Source organism: Octopus bimaculoides, chromosome 13 (assembly GCF_046866305.1).
Source record: "Octopus bimaculoides isolate indiv1 chromosome 13, ASM4686630v1, whole genome shotgun sequence".
In the NCBI taxonomy this organism is placed as follows: domain Eukaryota; kingdom Metazoa; phylum Mollusca; class Cephalopoda; order Octopoda; family Octopodidae; genus Octopus; species Octopus bimaculoides.
In genome coordinates, this window is record NC_142940.1 from 20238264 (window position 1) to 20262743 (window position 24480).

The 24480-nt window shown below is 36.5% G+C and overlaps 2 protein-coding genes across 2 annotated transcripts in view; one reads left to right on the forward strand and one right to left on the reverse strand.

Annotated features, from left to right (window-relative positions):
- Nucleotides 1-10743: 10743 nt before the first annotated feature.
- On the reverse strand, nucleotides 10744-23172 carry LOC106871924 (A-kinase anchor protein 17A). Its single transcript, XM_014918684.3, has 4 exons — nucleotides 21386-23172; nucleotides 19558-19706; nucleotides 15670-15910; nucleotides 10744-15363 (listed from the first exon to the last, which is right to left on the reverse strand). The coding sequence occupies exons 1-4, from the start codon at nucleotides 22154-22156 to the stop codon at nucleotides 15070-15072; spliced, it is 1455 nt and encodes a 484-aa protein (XP_014774170.1). The 5' UTR covers nucleotides 22157-23172; the 3' UTR covers nucleotides 10744-15069.
- The window catches only part of LOC106871903 (DNA excision repair protein ERCC-1), a 54185-nt gene continuing 52592 nt past the window's right edge, over nucleotides 22888-24480 (forward strand). The window contains exon 1 of the mRNA XM_014918662.3: nucleotides 22888-23016. Within this exon, the coding sequence (XP_014774148.1) occupies nucleotides 22951-23016 (66 nt within the window). The 5' untranslated portion in view covers nucleotides 22888-22950. The remainder of the gene's footprint in view (nucleotides 23017-24480) is intronic.

The window sequence follows — 24480 nt, forward strand, 5'->3', positions numbered from 1 at the left end:
CGATCCCTGCTGTATTCTTCCAGTACAACTTTCTCTCTCTCTTTCTTCCTATTTTTATTGTACCTGTATTTCAAAGGGCCAGCTTTGTCGCACTCTGTGTCACACAGAATCTCCCTGAGAACTACGTTAAAGGTACACATGTCTGTGGAGTGCTCAGCTGGCGTGATAGAGTGTCACAAATACCATCAACAACATCATTATCATCTTCATTTAACCTCCTTTTTCCATGCTGGCATGGGTTGGACGGTTTAACAGGACTTGGCCAGTTGGAGAGCTGCACCAGCCTCCTACTTGGTATGGGTTCTAAGGCTTTTTACATGGCACCAGCTCGGATGCTTTATAAGTGGCTCTGGCACAGGTGTTTTTTTGTGAGTCATAAAGGACGGACACACATATAGTATATATATTCTTTTATTTGTTTCAGTCATTTGACTGCAGCCATGCTGGAGCACTGCCATTAACATCCGTCTTCTATTCTGGCTTGGGTTGGGTTGGATGGCTTGACAGGGGCTGGCAAGGCCAAAGGCTGCACCAGGTTCCATAGTCAGTTTTGGTTTCGTTCCTACAGCTAAATACCTTGTAAATTGGTGAATAGTTGTCATAGAGACTTTAGTCTCTCTCTATCACCTTTCAACAGCATTAATATATGAAGAGACATTAGAACAATTAACAACATAATAAAAAGGTTTTATCTATGATGATGCTTGGTTTCACAATTCCTGTCATTAAGCTTAGCAGCCGCTGATTAAGTTGTAGTTTGGTAATGGAAGGTTAAGGGCTTCCTTGATACCTGCCAGAGAACAGTGTAAAAGTGCTTCGTGAAGGAGCGAGGTGTTGTCATGTAGAAGGTCTCAGGCTCAACTCGCTAAAAAAGTGAAACTCAATGTTTAAGTACGAGTTTTACTACGCATGCGCAACTCGAGGGGCTTCCAGTGGTGAAGTCCCTTGCGCATGCACAGAATAGTACTTACTCAATGGCGGCTATAATTTTGCGCCACTACAACCTTTCCAAATGCCAATCAGTTTGCAGGGTGTACTGAATGTGTTTTACGTGGTACCATCACCAGCGCTTTTTACATGACATTATCAGTTCTTATTTTTTTTTTTTTTGTGACACCATTACTAGTGCTTTTTACATGGCAACAGCACCAATGCTTTTTATGTGGTACGTTAATTTTAAGGTACCAATTCTTTTGTGGTGGACAGTCTTCTTGAGTGCAGCAATGTGTCACATACCTCAGTCCTCTATCATCTCCTTTGTAAGGCTCAACATTCTGAGATTAGCCTTCAATACTTTGTCCCATGTTTTCCTGGGTCTCCCTCTTTCACAACTTCCCTCCAATTTAAGTGATCTGCACTTCATTATGCAACTGTCTTCATTTATCTACATCACATGACCAAACCAGCACAATCTCCTCTCTTGTACACTGTATCTAATTCCTCTTATGCCCAACTTTTCTCTCAATACGCTAGCAGTCACACATGTACACTGACATTGCATATCCAGCAGAGCATACCAGCTTCGTTCCTCTCCAGTCTTCACATGTTCTCAGCATTCAGGGCCCATGTCTCACTACCATTTAGTATTGCAGTTTGTACATTTGCATCATACAATCTTCCTCTCACTCAGTGATTGCCAATGGAGGTAAAATCTCTCTGAACTTTCTCTATCCTATTCTAGCAACTACACTTTCAGCACATTATTCTTATTTTAATTAGGTCGCCTAGGTAACAGAAATTATCTACTACTTCTAGAGAGCCTCTGAGACATTTGAGGAAATCTGTTTCCCATGTATCTGTAGTTGGCTCCTGTTACACATTCATATATACGTATACCTACGCATACACATAAATATGAACGTGTAACAGCTCCTGCACATTTTCCACACACAGACACTACTTTATCTGTTAACCTCCCTATTATTCCATTGCATCTCTTGTGTGTCCATAGCTTGCATTGGGTACACGAAATAGAATTTCTGCCTACACCCTTCCCACATATCGAACAGGGCCACTTACCTGAAGATGGTCGGGTCCTGTCTGATTTCTAGCTTATTAGGACCTTGATATTTGCTAAGTTAACTTTAAGACCCTTTAATTCCAGGTTTTGTTTCCACTCCTGAAATTTCTTTTCAAATTTTATTACAGATTCTGCAATGAGGGCAAGATCATCATCTTGTAGTAGTTCCCATGGGCTTCCAGTTTAAATTTGTCTGTTATGGCCCAGAGAATGATGATGAATAGGAGGGTCTGAAGACTGAACCTTGTTGAACACACACCTGTACACTAAATTCGTCACTGTTGTTGTTGTTGTTTGTTCTTTCTCAAGCAATACTTGGTTCATAAGGGCCGGGCTTCTGATTTCATTGATGTATAGGTTTCCCACCTGGACAGACACCTGTCCATCTCAGGTGAGCTGCTAGATGAAGGAGGAGAGAGTGAGAGAAAGTTGTGGTAAAAGAGTCAGCAGAAGTTCGCCATTACCTTCTGCCGGAGCCACATGGAGCTTAGGTGTTTCACTCATAAACCCACACATCACCCTGTCTGAGATTCAAATCCATGATTCCTTGACCGCGAGTCCACTGCTCTAACCACAAGGCCATGTGCCTCCACAAATTCGTCACTGTACTTATGGCTAACTCTTACTTTACAAACATAAATGCACTTGCTTTCACAAGCCATTCATCTACCCCTACCTTCTGCAGAGGCCACTGTGTCAGAGAGCAAGGTACTCTGTTGAAGGCTTTCTCTAGATCAATAAATGCCAAGTAAAATGGCTTGCTCTTGGATAAATACTTCTCTTGCAGTTATTTGACTATGAATATAGCATCTGTGGTGCTTCTCCCCGGGACAAAGCCAAACTGCATTTCACCTAGTCTAATTCTGTTCCTAATTAATTGGGTTATAACTCTCTCTCTCTGCAACTTTCGTTACCTGGTAATTATACAGCAATTTGATACCTTTATAATCACTTCTCTCTAAAGCATTTCCTTTGCTCTTGTAGCAGCTGACTATGATGCTTCTACAAGGCATAGTCATTGGGGATTATGCTTTCCTGAATAACCTATACAGATAACTAAACCATACACAAATCTACCAGATATATTAAGCATTTCAACAGAGATTCCTGATGGGCCAGAGGTCTTCCCTGTCTTCATTTCTTTGTTTTACTTATCATGCCACTGTCAACTAGAATAGCTGCCTCCTCTGTTGGGTTCCCATGGGGAACATTCCCTTTCTTCCATTCATTTTCCACATTTAATAGCCCGTAGTGGCGCGAAATTATAGCCGCCATTGAGGAAGTACTATTCTGCACATGCACAAGGGACTTCACCACCGGAAGCCCCTAGAGTGTGCATGCGTAGTAAAATTAGTACTTAAAGAGTTTGTTTCACTTTCTAAGATAGTTGAACAAGAAACCTTCGACGTGACAACACCTCGCTCCTCAACGAAGCACTCTTCACCACGATGCTATCGATATGATAGCTATTTGCTCCTCTGGCATGCATCAAGGAAGTTCTTAATCTTCCAATACCGATATCAAATCAATCAGCAGCTGCTAAGCTGAGTGACACAGGATTTATATAATCAAGCATCATCAAAAATAAAACTTATTTTTATTATGTTGTTAAATTGTTCTACTGTTCCTTAATATGTAATGCTGTTGAAAGGTGATAGAGAGAGACTAATGTCTCTATTACAACTATCAACTTTTACAAGCCTTTCATAGCTCTTCCATACCTCTTTCTTTTCAGGATTACTAAGGACAAGCACACCATTATTTGTCCATACACACTTCTCTCCCACCTCTCAATTCTCTCTAACACATTGTCTGGTAATCTGGAACACCTCAAGTCTTTCCTCTTCATGCTGTAAGACATAGGCAAACCTCTTCTTAGCTAGGTAAACATGACACTTAGCTGCTCTTTTAGCTATCTGATATGGTTCTTTGCTACATCTGCTCTCCCAGTCTTTCGAAGCCCGTCTCTTCTGTTTTATAGCTCTGTTGACTTCACTGTTCCACCACCATGTCACCCTTGGTCTAGCAGAAGATTTACTCCAGCCACAGATTTGGTTTGTTACCCTCAGTAGAGATTGTCCTTTAAGAACTTCCAGTTGTCCTCTATGTCATATGTCACTTTCTTTTCCTCCTTCTCATCAAAGGCTTCAATAAAAACATTTCTAAATTCAGTAATTATAGGATAAATGCCTCACAATTATAATAAAAATGTTTCTTATGTTTTGAGCTTTCAGCAGAAAACTCAGTAGTAATACAATCTGTCATTTCTTCCTAGCCCCTAACCTACACCCCATATATAAAACCTGATTGGCAGCAGCATCATGTTTAAGATCAATGGTGATTACATTTCTGAACAATGTTTCATATTCATGACTGTTGGTCAGTTGTACACACAAATGGATTGATGTCTAGTCAGACATTCCTTCACCAATGTACTCTCCACACCCGACTTTGTTGCCTCATAACTTGCTGAAAAATGGATATTTTTTACGGAAATTTTCTATAAATATGCTTCCAATAGTGTACATTCTGATTATAACAGAATATGTGGTGAAAAAAGTTTTTACGAGGGTGAGGAGTTTCGAATAATTCACAAGAGTCAGTTTTGTTTCCTCATAACTTTCAGAAAAATGAATAATTTTTTATGACATTTTTCTATAAATGTCTTTCAGGGTATATAGATTACGATTATATCGGAATTTGATATGAAAAAAATAAACTTGATGGGTTGGTACACATACATATTGACACACGTCTCATATATCAACAAAATGAATCATGAAATTTCGGAAAAAATTTAGATGTGTGTCAGTATGTATGTGTGTGCTCACTATTTTTCTTTTCACATCAAATTCCGATATAATCGCAGTTTACATACTTTGAAATGTATTTGTAGAAAATTTCATTACAAAATACCCATTTTTCTGATAGTTATGAGGAAACAAAATCAACCCGTGTGAATTTTCCAAAACTCCTCTTCTCACCTCTCTTTTACTTGTTTCAATCATTTGACTGCGGCCATGCTGGAGCACCACCTTTAGTCGAGCAAATCGACCCCAGGACTTATTCTTTGTCATCCTACTATTTATTCTATCGGTATCTTTTGCCAAACCGTTAAGTTACGGGGACGTAAACACACCAGCATCGGTTGTCAAGCGATGTTAGGGGAACAAACACAGACACGCAAACATATACATATACATACATATACGACAGGCTTCTTTCAGTTTCTGTCGACCAAATCCACTCACAAGGCATTGGTCGGCCCGAGACTATAGTAGAAGACATTTGCCCAAGGGGCCACGCAGTGGGTATGAACCCGGAACCATGTGATTGGTAAGCAAGCTACTTTATTTAATAAATATTTGCCATAAAAGTATTACAAAGAGGGGATGAACAAGGACAGAAGCAAGCTACTTCCCACACAGCCACTCTTGCGCCGAAAGGATTTTTCTTTTTCTTTTTTTTCACAGCAAATTCCAATATAAACCGAATTTACACCATCTGAAGCATATTTGTAGAAACTTTTGTTAAAAATATCCTTTTTTTTTTTTTTGGAAGTTATGAAGATAGAAAGTCGACACACATGTATAGGAATGTCGTATCGTCGATCATGAGTAACTGAATAAAACTCTGGTTTAATAATGATTCTTTACCTTATCGCATGCAATAACATAAAGCAAACGCTTCACATTTCTAATGCAACGTTGTGTGGAGCATTTTTTATATTTTTGGACCATAAAGTAAACGAAAAAAAAAACATAGTGGGGATTAAGTTCAGAGAGATATTACGTTTACTAGTAACAGAGTACCTCTCTTTCAGAGGGTGACACAGACTGTAAGACATGTGTGTGAAGTATGGTGCTACATTGTGGTGAGACCCTAAAGGCAGAAGATTTGTGAGGAACAGAACGAAATAAACGAATGTTTTACATGCGTAACGTCAGTGCACATGAATAAGAGATTAAACATAGTTTACAAGGGAGAAGACTGTGTCATAAGGGAGAAGACTGTTAATTAGAGCATGCTTTTGCATGGATAACGACTGCTGCTGTGCGCTAGTAAATTGTGCTTGTGGAAGAATTATCTTCCAGAAAGAGATGGAGCATAGTGGTGAAAACTGATCTCAAGATGCTGACCCTCACAAATAAGATGATAAGGGACTTCAAGCACGTATACCTGTGTCACGTACATGCACCCGTGCTGGTGTCATGTAAAAAGCACCCATGCCAGTGTCACGTATAGAGCTCCCATACTGATGTCATGTAATAGCATTGGTACTGGTACCACATAAAAAACACTCAGTACATTTTGGAAGGGCACCCAGCCATAAAAATCTTGTCAAAACAGACAATTGGTGCTTGGTGCAGCCCTTCAGCCTGCCAGCTCTTGTGAAACAGTCCAACACATGCCAGCATGTAAAACGGACTTTAAGTGATGATAATGTACTGGAATGAAGCTTGCTCTTTTGGGTACGCTGGGCAGAGAGAACTTTACCAAAAGTTTTTATGGCTGGGATGCTCTTGCTGCATTCATCCACTGCTTCTTCCTGCTTTCCTTTCACTGTCCGCTCTCCATAGCCTCCTTGCTCAGCAAGTTTTCATGGCATTCATTCGCTACTTTTCTACACATACACATGTATGTGTACAACCTCCATTGTAACTCCAGCCTCTCTTTCTATCATTGTTTTTGTTGCATTCACTCTCTATTCACCACCACATCTCTATGGTACTCTCAAGCCTTTCTTTTTCTCACTGTTATCACTGCATTCACCCATAGACACCTGTTAGTCTCTCTTTTGTTATTCTCTTTCCACCCACCTTCACTTAAGATGATTTCTCTGTATTCATCCTTTACCCCTCTATAGTACCTTTTGACCTCTCTTTTTCTCTCTGTTTTCCAAGTTCGATAGTTCAACATGATACAATGAGTTGGAAAATGAGATCATGGTCCAGTAAATCAGTTTGGACTGGATGTTTTGTGAATACCAATCACTTTACAGAGTGTACTAAGTGCTTACTTCATAGCGCCAGCACCAGTGAAATCACATTGTAACTCACTAGACTAAACAGCCTTCTTCTCCACAACTGATTAGAGAAACAGTACTTACTGTTACTAAGCATCAGAAAAGTGTTCCTCTCCATGAGACTGCTTGTAATTCCAATACACTTCAGGTGCATCTGTAGTTTGCACTGGGTACACCATATGAAATTTTTATCAATTTCTGGTGATAATCATTGAGTTGTATCTTCTACCAGTATTTTTGTCACTGCCAAGTTTACTTTCAATCCTTTTTCATTGCTAGGTTTTGCTTTCACACTTGAAATTTTTCATTAATTCTGCTTCAGAGGTGGGGAAAGAGAGCTTGGTCAAGTGTCTTTTATCATAATCTGGAGTTGACAGAATATTTGTGAGTGCTACTAGGTAGACAAAAACTGTGCTGAAGCCCTTTAAATGGGTTCTACCATACTGTCATGCTTATTCCACTACAAAAGTACTTCAACCCCTTAGCATACTACCAATTACTTATTTATTCATATTGTTTTGAATTTATTATACATTAACTAGTAGCTTTGAGATTTTGATGATAAACTTGCTTATTTTTAGCATGACATTGTAGGGTAGGTGTGAGAGGCTGAATCTGGTCAGTTTGAACATAGAATAAGTAGAATATTTGGGCCAGATATGGCTGGTTTAATCCTTTAGCACTCAGATTATTCAATCAAATATAATGCTTATTTATTCACATTGTTTTGAATTAATCATGTATTACCTCACAGCTTTGAAATTTCGGTAAAGTGATTGTTTATCTTTAAAATGACATTACGGGTTAGGTGTGAGAGGCCAAGTCTAGCCATTTTAATCATTAAAGCAAGTAGTATACTTAGGCCAGATATGACTAGTTTAAATGCTAAAGGGTTACATGCTAATGAGTTAAGGGCACTCAGGTCTGTGGAATGTTCAGCTACATTAATTCAAAGATCAGGTGGTTCACTTATTAAACAACTGAATATGCATCAGTAAAACCAATAGGGAACCAGTTATATTTTTTTATTTCAAATGCACACATACACACACAGACAACTAACTTGCATGCATGCCTTCCTTACCAGAGGTGTAGCATCATATGAAGGCTAAAACAACATGAGGAAGCACACATCTGATAGTTTGGTCAATGCAATGATAGTGATATATATATATATATATATATATATATATATATATATATATATATATATATATATATATATATATATATATATATATATATATATATATATATATATATATATATGTATATATATATATATGTATATATATATGAAGGCGCATGGTTTAGTGGTTAGGGTGTTCCATGCACGGTTGCAAGACCATGGGTTCAATTCCTAGACCAGGCACTGCCTTGTGTTCTTGAGCAAAGCACTTCATTTCACATTGCCCATCTAACATGCGGCACGCAGTGTACTTGTACAGGTAATGTTGATTTGATGAAGGGAGTGAGCTTCTGTATACACAAACGTTTGATCACTATAAACAAATCATCTGTGTAGTTGTTCGACAACAAATTGCCAAATCCTCAAGCATTGTCTAGCAATGAGAAAGTCTGATATATAGTAGTGGGGGTGGGTGCGCTGAAAATGTAGCTGCTAGAATAAGAATAGCCTGGGCAAAGTTTAGAGAGCTCTTACCCCTGGTGGCGACAAAGGGACTCTCACTCAGAGTAAAAGGCAGACTGTATGACGCATGTGTACGAACAGCCATGCTACATGGCAGTGAAACATGGGCTGTAACTGCTGAGGACATACGTAAGCTCACAAAGAATGAAGCCAGTATGCTCCGTTGGATGTGTAATGTCAATGTGAATACCCGTCAGAGTGTAAGTATCTTGAGAGAAAAGCTGAACATTAGAAGCATCAGTTGTGGTGTGCAAGAGAGACGATTGCGCTGGTATGGACATGTGGTGAGAATGGATGAGGGTAGCTGCGTGAAAAAGTGCCACACCCTAACAGTTGAGGGAACCTGTGGAAGAGGTAGGCCCAGGAAGACCTGGGCTGAGGTGGTGAGGCAAGACCTTCGTACATTGGGCCTCACCGAGGCAATGACTACTGACCAAGACCTTTGGAAATGTGCTGTGCGTGAGAAGACCCAGCAAGCCAAGTAAGATCGTTGCCAGTGCCCCTGGACTGGCTCTTGTGCGGGTGGCACATAAGATGCACCATTTTGAGCGTGGCCGTTGCCAGTACCGCCTGACTGGCTTCCGTAGGATTTTCGAGCGAGATCGTTGCCAGTGCCCCTGGACTGGCTTGTGCGAGTGGCACATAAAAGACACCATTTCGAGCGTGGCCGTTGCCAGTATCGCCTGACTGGCCTTTGTGCAGGTGACACGTAAAAGCACCTACTACACTCTCTGAGTGGTTGGCGTTAGGAAGGGCATCCAGCTGTAGAAACTCTGCCAAATTTAGATTGGAGCCTGGTGTTGCCATCCGGTTTCACCAGTCCTCAGTCAAGTCGTCCAACCCATGCTAGCATGGAAAGCGGACGTTAAACGATGATGAGTGTAGTGGGTGCTTTTATGTGCTACCAGCACGAAGGCTGGTGGTATCAAAAAGTTCCTGGATTAGCTATGTTCAATAAAAAATAACTTATTTACCTAAGTTTTAATATCATCTCCTTTGAAATAGTCACCTTGTGCAGCAATACACTAGTCCCAGCGTTCCTGCGATTTTTGGAACCGGGCCCGGAAGTAGTTTTCCATAAGCAAGTGGGGGACCTTCTGCGATTTGCTCTAGATCTCGACAACAGTGTTAAAATGGCAACATTTGAGCTGCATTTTCATCTTGGAGAAGAGAGGGAAATCTGTAGGTGCTAAATCTGGCAAATAGGGCAGGTGAGGAAGAGATATCATGTTTTTGGTGAGAGACTCATGAGTGAGGAGAGCTTGGTGACAGGGTGTATTGTCGTCATGAAGAAGCCAATTCTTCATGCTCCACAGATCTGACTGCTTTTGCAGAATGTTCTCCCTCAAATGCTGCAGTAGAACTTGATTGACAGTCTGACCCTGGGGAACAAATTCTCGATACACAGTACCACAGTATGCAATGCTCAGATTATGAACATGGATCCATCAGCATCATTAAATGTTTTTTCATGTTGGCATAGATAGGATGGTTTGAAAGGTATCAACAAGTCAGAAAACTACACCAAGCTCTGCTCACTGCTTTGGCATGGTCACTATGGCTGGATGCCCTTTCTAATGCCAACCACTTTACTGAGTACTTTTTTATGTGGGGTGCTGAGTACATTTTTAGGACAATAATCCAAATCCTGGTCAAAAATGGTGTATATCAAGCCATACAAGAATTAAGAAATAAACCACTCCACAATTGGGTAATTAATAAATAAATAAAAATCTTAAGCTGGGTTAATTCTGCTCTACCATCTTTACCAAAGACATTGGTTAAGGCTGTTTTTTTTTAACCTTACTATATTGTATTTTGTATGCAGAATACTCCCTCAGTTATATAATTACCATTCTCAAACCTTCTTTCCCAGAATGTCAATTATCCCACTGGAGTTTTCTCCATGTCAATGTTCTTTTGCAACAGTTGTTCAAGAACATCAACTTTATTGATCACACCAGTTTTTGAGGGCCTGTAAAGGCCTTGAACAACAGCCCCTTCTTCCAGGTTAAGCTAATAAATAAAAAATAATATAAAACAGAGTTGAAAATACAATAAAATTTTATTGTTCCTTATGAATTTATATACAGAAATACATAACAGATATATACAGTTACGGTTTCTTTTAAACCAGATATTTAGGCAAGTGTGTCTGAAAGGTTGACAATCATTATGAAATATGCAGATTCACAATCATGTATTCTGATCACAATTAACAAGTTAATTAGTTAATTGTATAAAAGCTGTCATTATTTATAAAAAAATAACTTCCATGTTACAATTTATTTTATAAAAAAAAAAAAGGAATTCAATAAATAACTTTGCAGTTTTTTTGTTTTTTCTTTTACTATAAATATAAAATAAAAAGTGAAGAAAATATAAATAAATATTTGTCCTTATTGGTGGAAACATTTAGAAGATCTAGTTTGGTGGTACTTGAGGAAAATTAATAAATCCTTTACACAAACTATGATAGCAATTGTTTAGTGATGACTTCTGTTCATTATGACAGTCATGAAAACTAAATAGTGAAATAGATTTTACCAACTTGACTGTGGAATAATTATGAAAAAAAAAGAAAAAAAAGATGAAATACTGAAATACTAAACTCTCGCTCTGTTGGGCATGATTTCATGGTCTATCAATGATACTATAATGTTGGAGAAGACACTTAACTCTCTGAACTGCAGACACTAAAGGAAAAGATATTTTGCAGTACAAATCAGACACATTTGAAATAGCATTTAGACAATCAAGCATGAATCCAGTCCAACAAAAAGGCTATATTATAGTAATATTATCATAAGAATACATTTTAAGTAATTTAAAAGCTACAAGTACTACATGTTTTTCACACAAATCACCTCAGCTTTTGTGTTCTGACCTAAGCCACATTTCTGTCAGTCTAATATCTATCTCATGTCCATATTCTTAATTATATATATAGACAGCAAGTAGGACTGAACTCCTAACCTATATTGTAATGCAAAGTTTTAAAACTTATCCTCTATGCACATTAAAAATAAATACATTTCTGAATTCAGTCCCAGCTAAAGTATATGTATATATGTAGTAATAAGGAATCTGAAAATTACTAGAGAACAGCCCAGTCAAAAAAGATAAGGTTAAGAGTGCTTTACTACACTGATTATTTTAACAAAAACAAAAAAACGATATGTGAAGATTTGAATCAATTTACATTTTTACATAGATCAGCCAAGCATCTTAATGTGGCAAGCACTCAGACATTCTCATGGATTGAATCAATGGCAATGATTATTGGTCAAAATTACAATTTGAAAGATATCTACTATTCTCATTTCTTTAAAACACATTTACTATAAATTTTGGCCTTTTCACTTCCACACTCAATTCTACACACGTGCCACAATATAAGTTTCAAACATGCAGCGCAGTTATCTTTTAACACTTTATCTCAATGGCAACTTGATTTAGGTATGACTTCATTCCCCAGTGCTCAATAAGAAAACTGCCGTTGAGCTCTCACTTCCTTCTATCTCTATTTCTACCACCACCACAACCTTAACCCACTTGTTACAGCCTCTTTTTCTCATGTTATCATGTCTGTATTTGACATACACCCTCAAAATCTATATAAAACAATTTGTCTAATTTTGCTTTCCTAAATCTACATGGAACTTTTTCTACTTTGAGATTCTTTCCCAACCACAAAGTAAAATAATGTCCTAAGACTTCTGATGTGCAACAAAAACACAGTACGATTTACAGAACAAATGGCCAGGATTTGAAGTTCTTATGAGATGAGGCATTTTTATGGCATGAAATTTCCAGTTTCCAGTTGGAACACTGTAAACAGCATTTTAACCACTAAAAAACAGAAATAACTATAAGAGAATTACTGCAGTTTGATATGTCTTGAAGGAAACCCGATATTTATACATGTATTTAAAAGTGAATGCAAAGAAAATTTTTAAAAAAATTATATTACATGATACGGTCTTTGAAATTTATAGAAAAATGGAATGATAAAAGTGGCATTGGATGAAAAAAGAATGTTATATTCCAAAGCTTTCTCTATAAAATTTATGTTGAATAGAATTGCAAGTTAGACATAAGGAAGTGAGAAAATTCTATAAGACAATGAGGAATCAAGTGGAAAAGAAAAAACATGCAAAAGGTTCTTCAATAAAATGTTTTTTTCTTAAATGGGCCATAAATCTTATAAAATACCACAAACAAAAGGCAATGGTGAAAGAAATTTTTAAAACTGCTTTCATAATATAACAGATTATAATAAAACCATTTGATATATTCTTATTTCCAAGAATATAGTAAACTGATACTTAATACTGCATGTTAAAGCATTTCTGTGATATTGAATGTTAGTTTTAGGTTATTTAATAGTTAAGAGAATTAGTGAACTTTTGTTTCCCACAAATTCCAATTTAAAGGCTTAATATAAATTAAACTACAATAAGCAATTAACTTCTGATCAAGATAAGGTCTGTAGCAAATGGCAAAATACTTAGTGTTGTGTGTGTGTGCGCATGTGTGTGTGTGTGTGTGTGTGTGTGTGTGTGTGTGTGTGTGTATATATATATATATATATATATATATATATATATGGCATTTAGTTGGTTCAATAAAATATAGTATGTTGGTTACTGCATGTGCATCACTAATGAAAAGGAAAAGTCAAAACTTGATCCCTAGATTGGACCTTCACATACAGAAATAAAAGTTTCTGGAATGTTACAGTGTGCGAGATCTTGATTTCTTAAAGAGACACAAAGCTTTAGATTTTAAACAAGGGTGAATGTGTTGTTCTAAGATTAACACTGACCTCACAAATATCAACAAAACAAGTGAAATAGCTTTAACTGGAAATCAATTGGCTACTTTATATCTTTATGTATTGAAATTGGTTCGTTGAAGTATTATAATGTGAAGTTCTTAAAAAAAACTTTTGAATGATTAAGCATATTAGGTGTGGTGCACAAAAATCTCATAAATATTTTCATTGAATGTTTTCTGTTGCTGTTACAACTGTTACAAGTTCTTTTTATTGTTGGGCAATCATTTAGCACTTCCTAAAATTGTTACTACCAAATCAAAGAATTATCCATATAAATATTCTTGTAAACACTCATCCCAGCAATGGATTCCCTAATTACAACACATATCATGAATAAACCCTCAGCAGTATCCAGCATTTAAGTTGGATTGTTTCTGATGCTCTACCATTCATCATTTTGGACATTTAGTTATTAACATGTAACGTATTCAAAGCTTGTACACCTTACAAATAGGGCAAAAGAAACATAATAAAATAATATAAAATTTAGTTTTTATAACATTTCAAAGAAAATAATTCCCAAGCTGTGTTTTTCTCAAGAAATACAGAATGGGATGGACCTCAAATAAAACTTGGTGTAGTCTTAGTGAAATAGTTCAAATCATGTAAATAATGTACACAACATAGTTTTCAAAAAATATGAATTTTTTAGACTTTGGATCTCAGTTTGAAGTTTGGCCTTTATCTTTTTGATCAATTCATATTTATGATTCAATGCAAGCATGGATTTTATATATTTGGATTAGCATTTACACATTTTGGAACAATTATTGTTATGAGGAGGAGTCACAATAGTAAAATAGATAAGAGGCCAACTTTTGAATACTATCTTCTCTCCACCTGATACTTAGCATAAAAAAAGGGAAAATTAGGAAAAGCACTCTTGTGCTGCAGTGTCAAATATAAGCTGGTATATGATTTAATTTTTCACAGTTTTGAGATCAACTCCTCTAAAACGAGAATCATTTAGTCTGATACTTATATTTCTATCCATTTGCTGAAGTGGGTTGGTACCAAGTTTTCACCAATGAAATTAAAACTCTGTGCCTTGCCTCACATTAAACTTATGTCATTCGTAACCAGCAGCAAACAGCTTCAATATATTCAGAACTTTCTCATTTGCAATGCAGACATTTAAAATCAAATAAGAAAGTAAATGATTATAATTGGAAAGGTAGTTAGAAATGAAAATAATACATTAAGTAAAACTGCAAAGTTTTCAACTAAAAATAAATAAGCATTAACCTTAAATAGCTTGACCTTTCATTTCTGTAGATGGAAATATCAGTTAACCCTTTAGCATTTAAACTGGCCACATCCAGCCCAAATGTTTTTACCTGTTTCTCATTTAAACTGGCTAGATCTGGCCTCTTACATCAACCCTACAATGTTGTTCTAAAAATAATTACATCATTGGAATCTTGAAGCTAGGAAATAATGCATGATTAATTCAAGATAATATGAATAAATAAGCATTACATTTGACAGAGTAATCTGAATGCCAAAGGGTTAAAAGCCAGACAAGAGCAGTGTTATCTTTTCATAACAACCGCACTCTTTAAGCGAACAGTACTTTGAGTAAGTTTCATCCGTAAAGCCTCACGGTTCTCCTCCTTTTGTCGATCTTTAGCAGCTTGCCTTTTCCGAAGAAGTCTTTCGCGAAGTACTCGCTCTTGTTCTTTCATGTCCATCTGTTTCTTCAGTTCAGCTTCGACTCGTTTCTTGTCCTCCTCAATTTGTTTCAGTTTGCTCAATTCCATTTGTCTCAGTTTTTCTTTCTCTTGAGCTGCTTGCTGTTGAAGTTCGTTCTCTTTCATCTTCACAGTCTGAAAAACAGAAGGACATTAGAGACAGAGAGTAAAAGAGGCACAAAAGTATAGGGTGAAAAGAAAGTTTAGATGATTGTAGTCCTGAGAAAGAAAATCTAGACAGAGTATTTAGACTGAATTCTAGAGGAAGAAAGGAAGTTCTTAATATCATTTAGTTACGGATAAAAGGCATTGGCTGAAGTTGACAAAAAAACAAAAACAAAAAAACCAAGTTTTCAATGATTGTTGCACAAGCTCAAGAAAGGAAGAATTTGCAAAGGAGAAAGAAAACAAAAGTGAAACGAAAGGCACAAGATATTTTACCTTGACATTGTTGAATATTTCATTCATTAAGCGTAAAGAATCCAGTTTACGTTGAGTTATCAACAGCTTACGGCTCTCTTGGGCAACTTTGAGACTAGCTTTTTCCTCCTCTTCTCGCTTGCGTTTAGCAATTTGTTTCTGCCGACGTTTCTCTTCCCTCTCGCGCCGACGCAGTTCCTGTTGTTGTAGTTTTTCTGCAAGTTTGCGCTCCTTTTCTCGTTTCTCATATTCAATTCTTAGTCTGTAAATAAATTGGCACCAATCCATAACATTTAAATCAATTTAATTTCTCGTCAAAGATCAATGTTTAAAAAGTAGCAAAAGTGGACCTAGTACTAATAATGCATTGATTTAACATACTTCAGACTTAATAATGATTTCAAATTTTGGCACAAAGCCATTAATTTTAGGGGATGCGGTTAGTTGATTACATTGATTCTCAATGTTCAACTGGTACTTAATTTATCAACTGCCAAATGGATGAAAAGCAAAGCCAACCTCGGCGGAATTTGAACTCAGAAATGCCACTAAGCATTTTGCCTGGTGTGCTAACAATTCTGCTAGCCTGCAGCTTTTCAGATTTAATAACAATATAATATATTAATAAATGATTTTAAAGGATAAAAATTATGTGAGTGGGGTTGAAAATATAAACTTCTAAAATAGAGGGAGACAGATGTTCTGCAGACCTCCAGGGTAGGGAGAAAATGAAGCATAAAACAGAAGCCTGATAAAGCAATAATAGCAAGAAATAAATAGAGAAAAGAGAAATACTATTAGAGTGGCTGGCAAGTAGGGTTGAGAATGACTGCGATAAAAGGGACGAAGGCTGTGTGTGTGTGTAAGTATTTGCACGAGTGAGAATGCAAATAGAAAACAGAAAAAGGGCACATAAGTTACCTTTGATATAGAGGATTATCTGTGATTGGATAACACACCTATCTAATTAGATATGTATTGGGTCATTTCATAAATAATGCAGGTTTTTTTTATACTTCGTTTATTTTTCAAAATTAAGATAAAGTTCTTTTTTGATCTAAAATATACTCCCCCTCATTTTCTAAAATGCTCTTCTATCTATCTGCTAGATTTGCAAGGCCCCTCTTCCAAAATTCACTTGACCCTGATGAAAAATACTCATCCAGTACTGTTCTGACTTCATCTACAGAATTCATATTTTTTCTGTCCAAATGACTTTGATCACTCTGATGAGGTAATGTCCAGTAAATATGGTGGGTGGGGTATCGTTTCCCATTCAAACTGCTCCAGCATTTGGAATGTCATCCTTGCTGTATGTGGCCAAACATTATTCTGGTGAGAACACCTTTTGTGTTGAAACCAAAGATGGTTGTTTTTCTCCTAGTGCTGACTTAAGCCAGCCAAGCTGATCACAGTAGATCTCCTTTGTTATCATTTGGTTTGGGTTTAAAAGTTCAAAGTGGACTAAAGCATTCATATTTTATATGGGTGAAGACCTTCTTTAGCCTGGGGTGCTGGTGTTTCTCCTTTCCCTACCCACTGTCTTCGGCGCTTGACATTTTTATAGAGAACCCATTTCTTGTCACCAGTCACTATTCACTTTGCTGTCACATCTCACGATAGTGAGATGTGACAGCAAAGAGCACACATTCACTCTCTACACATGATTAGACTCAGAGAATACAGTTCTATATTTAAGAGATGAGGAATTATGTACATTATTTACAATTGACGGATATTTGTCCTCATCTTGTTTGTTGTTAACACAACATTTCAGCTGATACCCTCCAGCCTTCATCAGGTGTCTTGGGGAAATTTCGAACCTGGGTTCTCATTCTTAAGGTATTTTTCAATGTTGTTGTTATTATTATTATTATTCAGGTCACTGCCTGGAATCGAACTCGGAATCTTGGAGTTAGTAGCCAGCGCTCTTAACCCCAACATTCCGAGTTCGATTCCAGGCAGTGACCTGAATCATAGTAATAATAACATCATCGAAAAATACCTTAGGAATGAGAACCCAGGTTCGAAATTTGCCCAAGTCACCTGATGAAGGCTGAGGGGTATATCAGTCAAAACGTTGTTTTAACAACAAACAAGATGAAGACAAACATCCGTCAATTGTAAACTCAGAGAGTTTGTGAGGAACCCATTGACCCAATTTGCTGATTTTTCCAATGGTATGCAGGTGTCAATGAATGGCTGAATGACCAAATTCAAGCTTCTCTGCTAGTTCCTAAACAGTTTCGATGGGATGTTTTTCCATCAGGATTTGCAGGATGTCTTCATCAAGCTCTACAGATCTTCCTGGATAAGATTTGTCTTCTAGGCTGTAGTTTCTGGCTCAGAATTTCTGTAACCACCATTGACTCTGGGTTACACTTATTGTCTGACCTCTATATACTGCATTAATATTCCTTGTACTTTCCGTTGCAGTGTTGTCTTTATTGAACTCATAAAGCTGAATATGCTCCTTTGTAACTTCTATTATAGCTTTGAAAAAATAACTGTTAAAATTGAACTTCACTTTTCAAAACTTACACTAAGAATAAGGACAATGTAAAATTACTATCTGCTTTTATAGTAAGTTGATGCAGGTAGTTTATCCTGTCCCCCTCTGACTTTTAGTTCATGCAATTGAAAAAAAAAGCATTATTTATAGAATGATCCAATATAAAAATGGATAGTCTTCCAATAACTATACATTCAATTGTAGCAAAACGCTAAGTAAAGCTGCAAGGTACTGCCTGGAGAACACATCAAACAATTTACCTTTTGAGCAGAAGTCCAGCTACTTAACTGCTGGTAGGGGTGGTGTTTATACTTAACTCTTGTCAATTTACAGTACATTCACTGCGAGATGAGCATTAGTTAATATTTGTGGTTTGACACCTTTGTTACCATATTCCTCTTAAAATACACTGATTTGTTTCAGTTTTGAAAATAATGAAGCATTCAATACAATAACTGTTCATAATAAGATGTTATATGGATAATAAATTAACATGTAAACTTGATAGAAGGTTTTAAATTAAATCACATTAAAACAGGAAATTTGTATCACAGAAACAGGAGCAATCTTCAATGGGTTGGAATGGAAAGGTTTCAGTCAATCAGTTGTCATTATCAAGTTTTTTGTTTTCAGCCCATTTATCTATGCTATGCTAGATCATGTGGAGGCGTGTGGCTTAGTGGTTAGGGTGTCAGCATCATGATCGTAAGATTGTGGTTTCGATTCCTGGACTGGGCGACGTGTTGTGTTCTTGAGCAAAACACTTCGTTTCATGTTGCTCCAATCCACTCAGCTGGCAAAAATGAGTAACGCTGCGATGGACTGGCGTCCCGTCCAGCTGGGGAACACATACGCCATTGAAACCAGGCCCATGAGCCTGGCTAGGCTTTAAAAGGGCGCATTTATTTATTTATTTTATGCTAGATCATGCTCAACTGCTTTCTTAACCAACTTTTTAAACCATCATTTTAAAGTTAATATTGTAAAATTGAACATAAATTACATATATTTAACCAGCTGTCGCCCACCACAAGACAATTGAGATGCTAAAACCAAGGTGCTACATAAAAGGCATTGGTGTAGGTGCTGATGCCATGTAAAAAGCACCCAGTACACTCTATAAAATGGCTGGCATTAGGAAGGGTATCAAGCCATAGACACCCTCTATGTTGTCCTTGACCTTGCCAGTTCCTGTCAAATTATCCAACCCATGCCAGCATGGAAAACAGATGTTAAAATAACCAGGAATTATCTTTATCTTTACTATATTCTCTAAGACATTAGTCCAATGATAATTAAGATTAGAAGTGAGCAAAATTATAAGTAAGCTCTTTGAGGAGTTTACAAACAAACGTGAACTTAAAATGGTTAAACAAATAATGACTATTTGGTCTAACCTTTCTTTTTCCTTTTGTCTAATTTCTTCTTCTTTTTTACGCCTTTCTTGTTCAACACGTTCCCTCTCTGCTGCTTGTAATCTTTCTCGCTCAGCTTTCCTGTCTCGAATGGCTTTCTCTGAGAGGTGTTTAGTTTTATCAAAGTCAACCTGTTATAATAGTGACAATTGATTAAATGCAGAGATACATTGTTTCATTTATGCAATACAATAAATTAAGCTAAGTCAAAGCAAGTTGCTATTTTAAGGGAGGTTATTTAGTAAATCTACTCGAGGAATAACCCATTTATCTTAGCAACAAATAAAGAACATTTAATATAAATTTTACCCTCTCTCTATAACAAGCTGCTTGCAATCAAGGAAAGCATCCATGCAACTCCTACCTAAAAAGAGAAAATCATATCAAAAACAAACTGAGAAAATAATTTTCACCTTAAAAAAAGATTGTAAATCTTACATTAAATTTCTTTTTTGTTTTTTAACAATTCATAACAATTTCCCATCGTTTGAATTGTTCAACATATAACTATGGCATCACATATTGCCATGGCTAGATGCTCTTTGAAATATTAAACTACTTGACTATGAAGTGAAAGTTTAGTTTATATACATTGGGAATAACTGAGCTAAGTTGAAAATTCCTCTCTTATATAGTAAATATTATAGAAACAACACCGGTAAATAGCTAAAGACCATACATAACAAAGTAAGAGAGTAGTATGCTCTGACCTTGGAAAATCCCTTGGAGCTTAGGACACAATTTTATACATTTATATTTGGCGTTGTCTAGGAGCTATGGACAAAGCACATTTACTTTAACTCAGCCAACTCGTGTGAATATGCTTTGCTGAAAAGGTCCAATACGGCTGAAGCATGCTTGATGTTTTTACTACTAGGCTTAAAAACAAGACTGAACTCTGTATCGTCTTCGATGTAAATAGAAATTTCAACTACTTATCTCCCTTGAATGCTTTTTTTTTTTCCCGAAATTTCACACATCCATTGAAGTGTCCCTTTTTTAAAAACTAATTGCATATCTAATTTCAGTTTAAGTTTTTCATCTCACTATGTTATATATATGAGAACTTTCTTTATGTATATTTAATATGCTGAACACTCCCCTGCGGCATTTTCCTACGGCAATATTGCAGATATGTGTTCAATACCATGCAAGTAATTAATGGTAACGGCCTCAAGCAATAAATACACATTTGCCAATAAAAATAATACTTTAAAATCACTTCACCATATGGGTCATTGAGATAACACTGAAGTCTTTGTTTTCATTTCGGGACCGAATGTAGTAACATACGGAAATGGTTTACTATGCCTATCCTTTCAGTCCTACAAAATAATCTGAGCGTAATACTTCAAGCAAATGAAACAAGTACAATACAGTGTATGTATTGTTTACTAACTGAAGTAAGCAGAAATCTTTCCTACTCTGAATCAATATAAGTCAGTCAACATTAAATTATTATTATTATTATTATTATGATCACCTCTTTTCATACTTATTTCATTAACTCCATAATAAAGATATTTTTAAATATCTTTTATCAAATAATAATAAATCAATAATTCATACACGTTTTATGTTGGTCATTTCCACTATCAGCAGTCCTCGGAGCAGAACAACTTTGGTTACTCTCACGAAATAGCTTCCTTCAGAAGTTCCAAGTCACACTGATTTTACACAAAAAATGCTATTACAAATATAATAAAATTATGGTTGTTACTATATACGGTGAAACAGTTCAGTTCAAATGCTACATTATCTTTACAGCATTTTTACCTTCGTGCAAAATCAACGATCTGAAAATAATTACCTTGATATTTGCAGTCAAAGCTTTGTCTTCTCCTCTGTACATCAATTTCATTCCACGAAGACAGTCCATAGCTTTGATGAAACCGACATATTCCTTGTATTGTACATACGCTTCAAATGTCAAATCTTGCCCAAATGAAAACGTTTGTATAGTGCCTGGCTTTGATTCTGTCATTTGTTTTCGGTACGGATCTAAAACCGGTAAATCTATACATCGGATTTCACCAAACACACTAAATACAGAGTTTAATACCGTTTCACTGGGCTTGTCTTTGTTGGAATCGTTCTGAGCAGTAAACCATCTTGTTGGCAAATCTTTGAAGTAGACAGTATCAGGTCTTTCTCCAGGCTTCATTTCGTTGATATTCTTTGCATCTCTGAAGTAAGAAGCCATATCGTGGCGAGTTGGGAAATGAATCTTGGCTGGAGCTGCCCTTACACGCAGTGTGTCTGAAAATCCACTAAGTTTAATTGATTTACCATCTAATTTCAATAAAAGAACCTTTACATGGCTTTTGTTTTCAGCTTCTCCCTCAAGTCGAATAAAATCGAGAGTACTTTTAGTTACTTTCAGCGATGTAAAAATATGCGGTTTGATCATGTTTTTCACTTTCTCCATCACCTCCCAATTGGAAATTGTTTTGCCAGGACATTTCAATTGAGGTAGTTGTACGGACACATTTATCCGGGCAATAGGTTTTAAATAGAGGTTGAATTGTTCACTTAATTCAACCGCGTCCGATACATCTGAGCAAACAGCGGGGTTGGACATTGCGACGACTAATCACTATACAGTTTACATGAAATACACAAGATGGGGGTTTCTTTCTTCTCACTTTTTTTTTCTTGATGAGGGAAGAATAACAGGGCTTACATTGGAAAATAACTTAGTATAAATCGGATTTGCATATGTAAATAAAGAGACAGTTACTGAAAGGATTTAAAGACAGAAATACAAAAAAAAGTTGTGGGAATGTAAACAGAAATGCTTTCTGACAAGCTGGGTTAGTAGCAATGAAGACATGGTCAATTGTTGACAGTTACATCTCGACTGAGACCACATATGCTTTGTTTTTCACAATCTGTGCACATAGTTTCCATCTAAATACATATTTCCTCTAAATATGTTAATGGACTATCATACAAAATATTATTACTTACAGTCTAAGGTATAATACATAAATTAGTTATATTTACACTGACAGAGTTGAATGTAAACTTGATAAACTCATGGAGTAAATATCGTTTCCACAACAATGAGAGCCGCCATTTTAAATAATGCACAATAATTCAAAAGCTGGAATGGGATAACGAAACGATTTTCAAATAAGTGAACAATACTTGCAGTGGAAAATTTCTCAATAGTTATTTTGACTAAAAATTAAATTAATAAATAAAAATGATCAAATTTTCAGCGATAACTGTTCTTTCCGTAATTTTTCTAAAAACAAGTGACCCTCTTGTAGTGAATTGACAAAATCAACACCGGAAAGAATAAGTGCGGACGAAGCTCGTTCCACTAATTGAGTTTTCAGGGAAATCCTATTTAATCTGAATGATTTGAGGATGGCGGGAGCACGTCGATTATTCCAAATTCCTTCCTTGGAAGAAATGGAGACACACAAGCAGAAGGTTGGTTAAAATTCATATCTAGTAATTTTAACTCAGACTTCCAGAAAATTCACATTTCTTCAAATGTAGTTTTTGTTCTAACAAAGCTTGGAATGGCTATAAGTTCAATGAATCTACTCTGATAGAGCAGAACTATGATGGAAAGTGCTCCAGTTGTGATCATCGTACATTATCCAACCTGTCTCTATTCTTTTAAAACGCTAGGGCATGATTTTAAGTTTTACTATATTCTGTAGATCGATTGGCAACACAGAGCGAGAATCAGCAATTGTTTTTGCAATGGTTCGCTTTTAATTATTGCATCTTTGTTCCTAGCCCACATGAAGATTATAAATCTTCATAAAAAAATATTCTGTTTTTATCTCCATTCCTATCACTGTCAGAGCTTATGCTAACAAAAATGAAATCGTGGCACAAAAGACCCTAAACCATTAGCTAACTGCTGAATGACTCTCAAATGGGGGCTAACGCAGTTTTGCACTTCTCTTTGAAAAATGCATTTTTTTTTGATGTGGGAGATTACGAATATTCTCTTTTACTTGTTTCAGTCTTTTGACTGTGGCCATGCTGGAGCACCGCCTTTAGTCGAGCAAATCGACCCCAGGACTTACTCTTTGTAAGCCTAGTACTTATTCTATCGGTCTCTTTTTGCCGAACCGCTAAGTTATGGGGATGTAAACACACCAGCATCGGTTGTCAAGCGATGTTGGGACAAACACAGACACACAAACGCACGCGCACACACACACACACACACACACACACACACATATATATATAAAAACAAATAGTAAATGAGTATATGCATATATACGTACAGGTATGTGCATACCGACATCCACCTGTATGTATAGGTGCATATCTGGGTACAGGACATTGCAAACAAACGTAGACGAGAACACACGAGCCACATAAAGAACATTCTCCTTCATCAGCCACCCACGTTTTAACACCGGCGTTTCGACGAGCTTGGGCAGGACGCATCGCAGATTAAATTTGTATACGCAAATTAAATCTATCCATGGAGGAATGTAGTGGCGGACAAAAAACAAGACAGGAAAACAAACAGAAAAGGCTTTACGGCCAGACGAGAAAAATTATGTATATATATATATATATATATACATACACATATACGACGAGCTTCTTTCAGTTTCTGTCTACCAAATCCACTCACAAGACTTTGGTCGACCCGAGGCTATAGTAGAAGACACTTGGCCAAGATGCCACGCAGTGGGACTGAACCCAGAACCATGTGGTTGGTAAGCAAGCTACATACCTCACAGCCACTCCTACGCCTATATGCAAAAAAAGAAAATTTTTTTCAATATAACCCACCTCTCCATCCTAATTTAAATTTTTGATTTTGTTTACTTTAATGAGATCGTAGCGAATTGACGAACATATGCAAATCGAAATTAAATACAAAAACATTAAAGTGAAAAGAATTTGCGTTTTACTTGT

What these genes read in the sequence shown, in the direction of transcription:
- LOC106871924 (XM_014918684.3), bottom strand. Translation starts at nt 22,156, where the DNA reads ATGTCCAACCCCGCTGTTTGCTCAGATGTATCGGACGCGGTTGAATTA. An exon ending in AGACAAAAGGAAAAAGAAAG is followed by an intron (nt 15,911 to 19,557) that starts GTTAGACCAAAT and finishes ATTTATTTACAG; the next exon opens with ACTAAGAATTGAATATGAGA. An exon ending in AAATATTCAACAATGTCAAG is followed by an intron (nt 15,364 to 15,669) that starts GTAAAATATCTT and finishes TCTGTTTTTCAG; the next exon opens with ACTGTGAAGATGAAAGAGAA.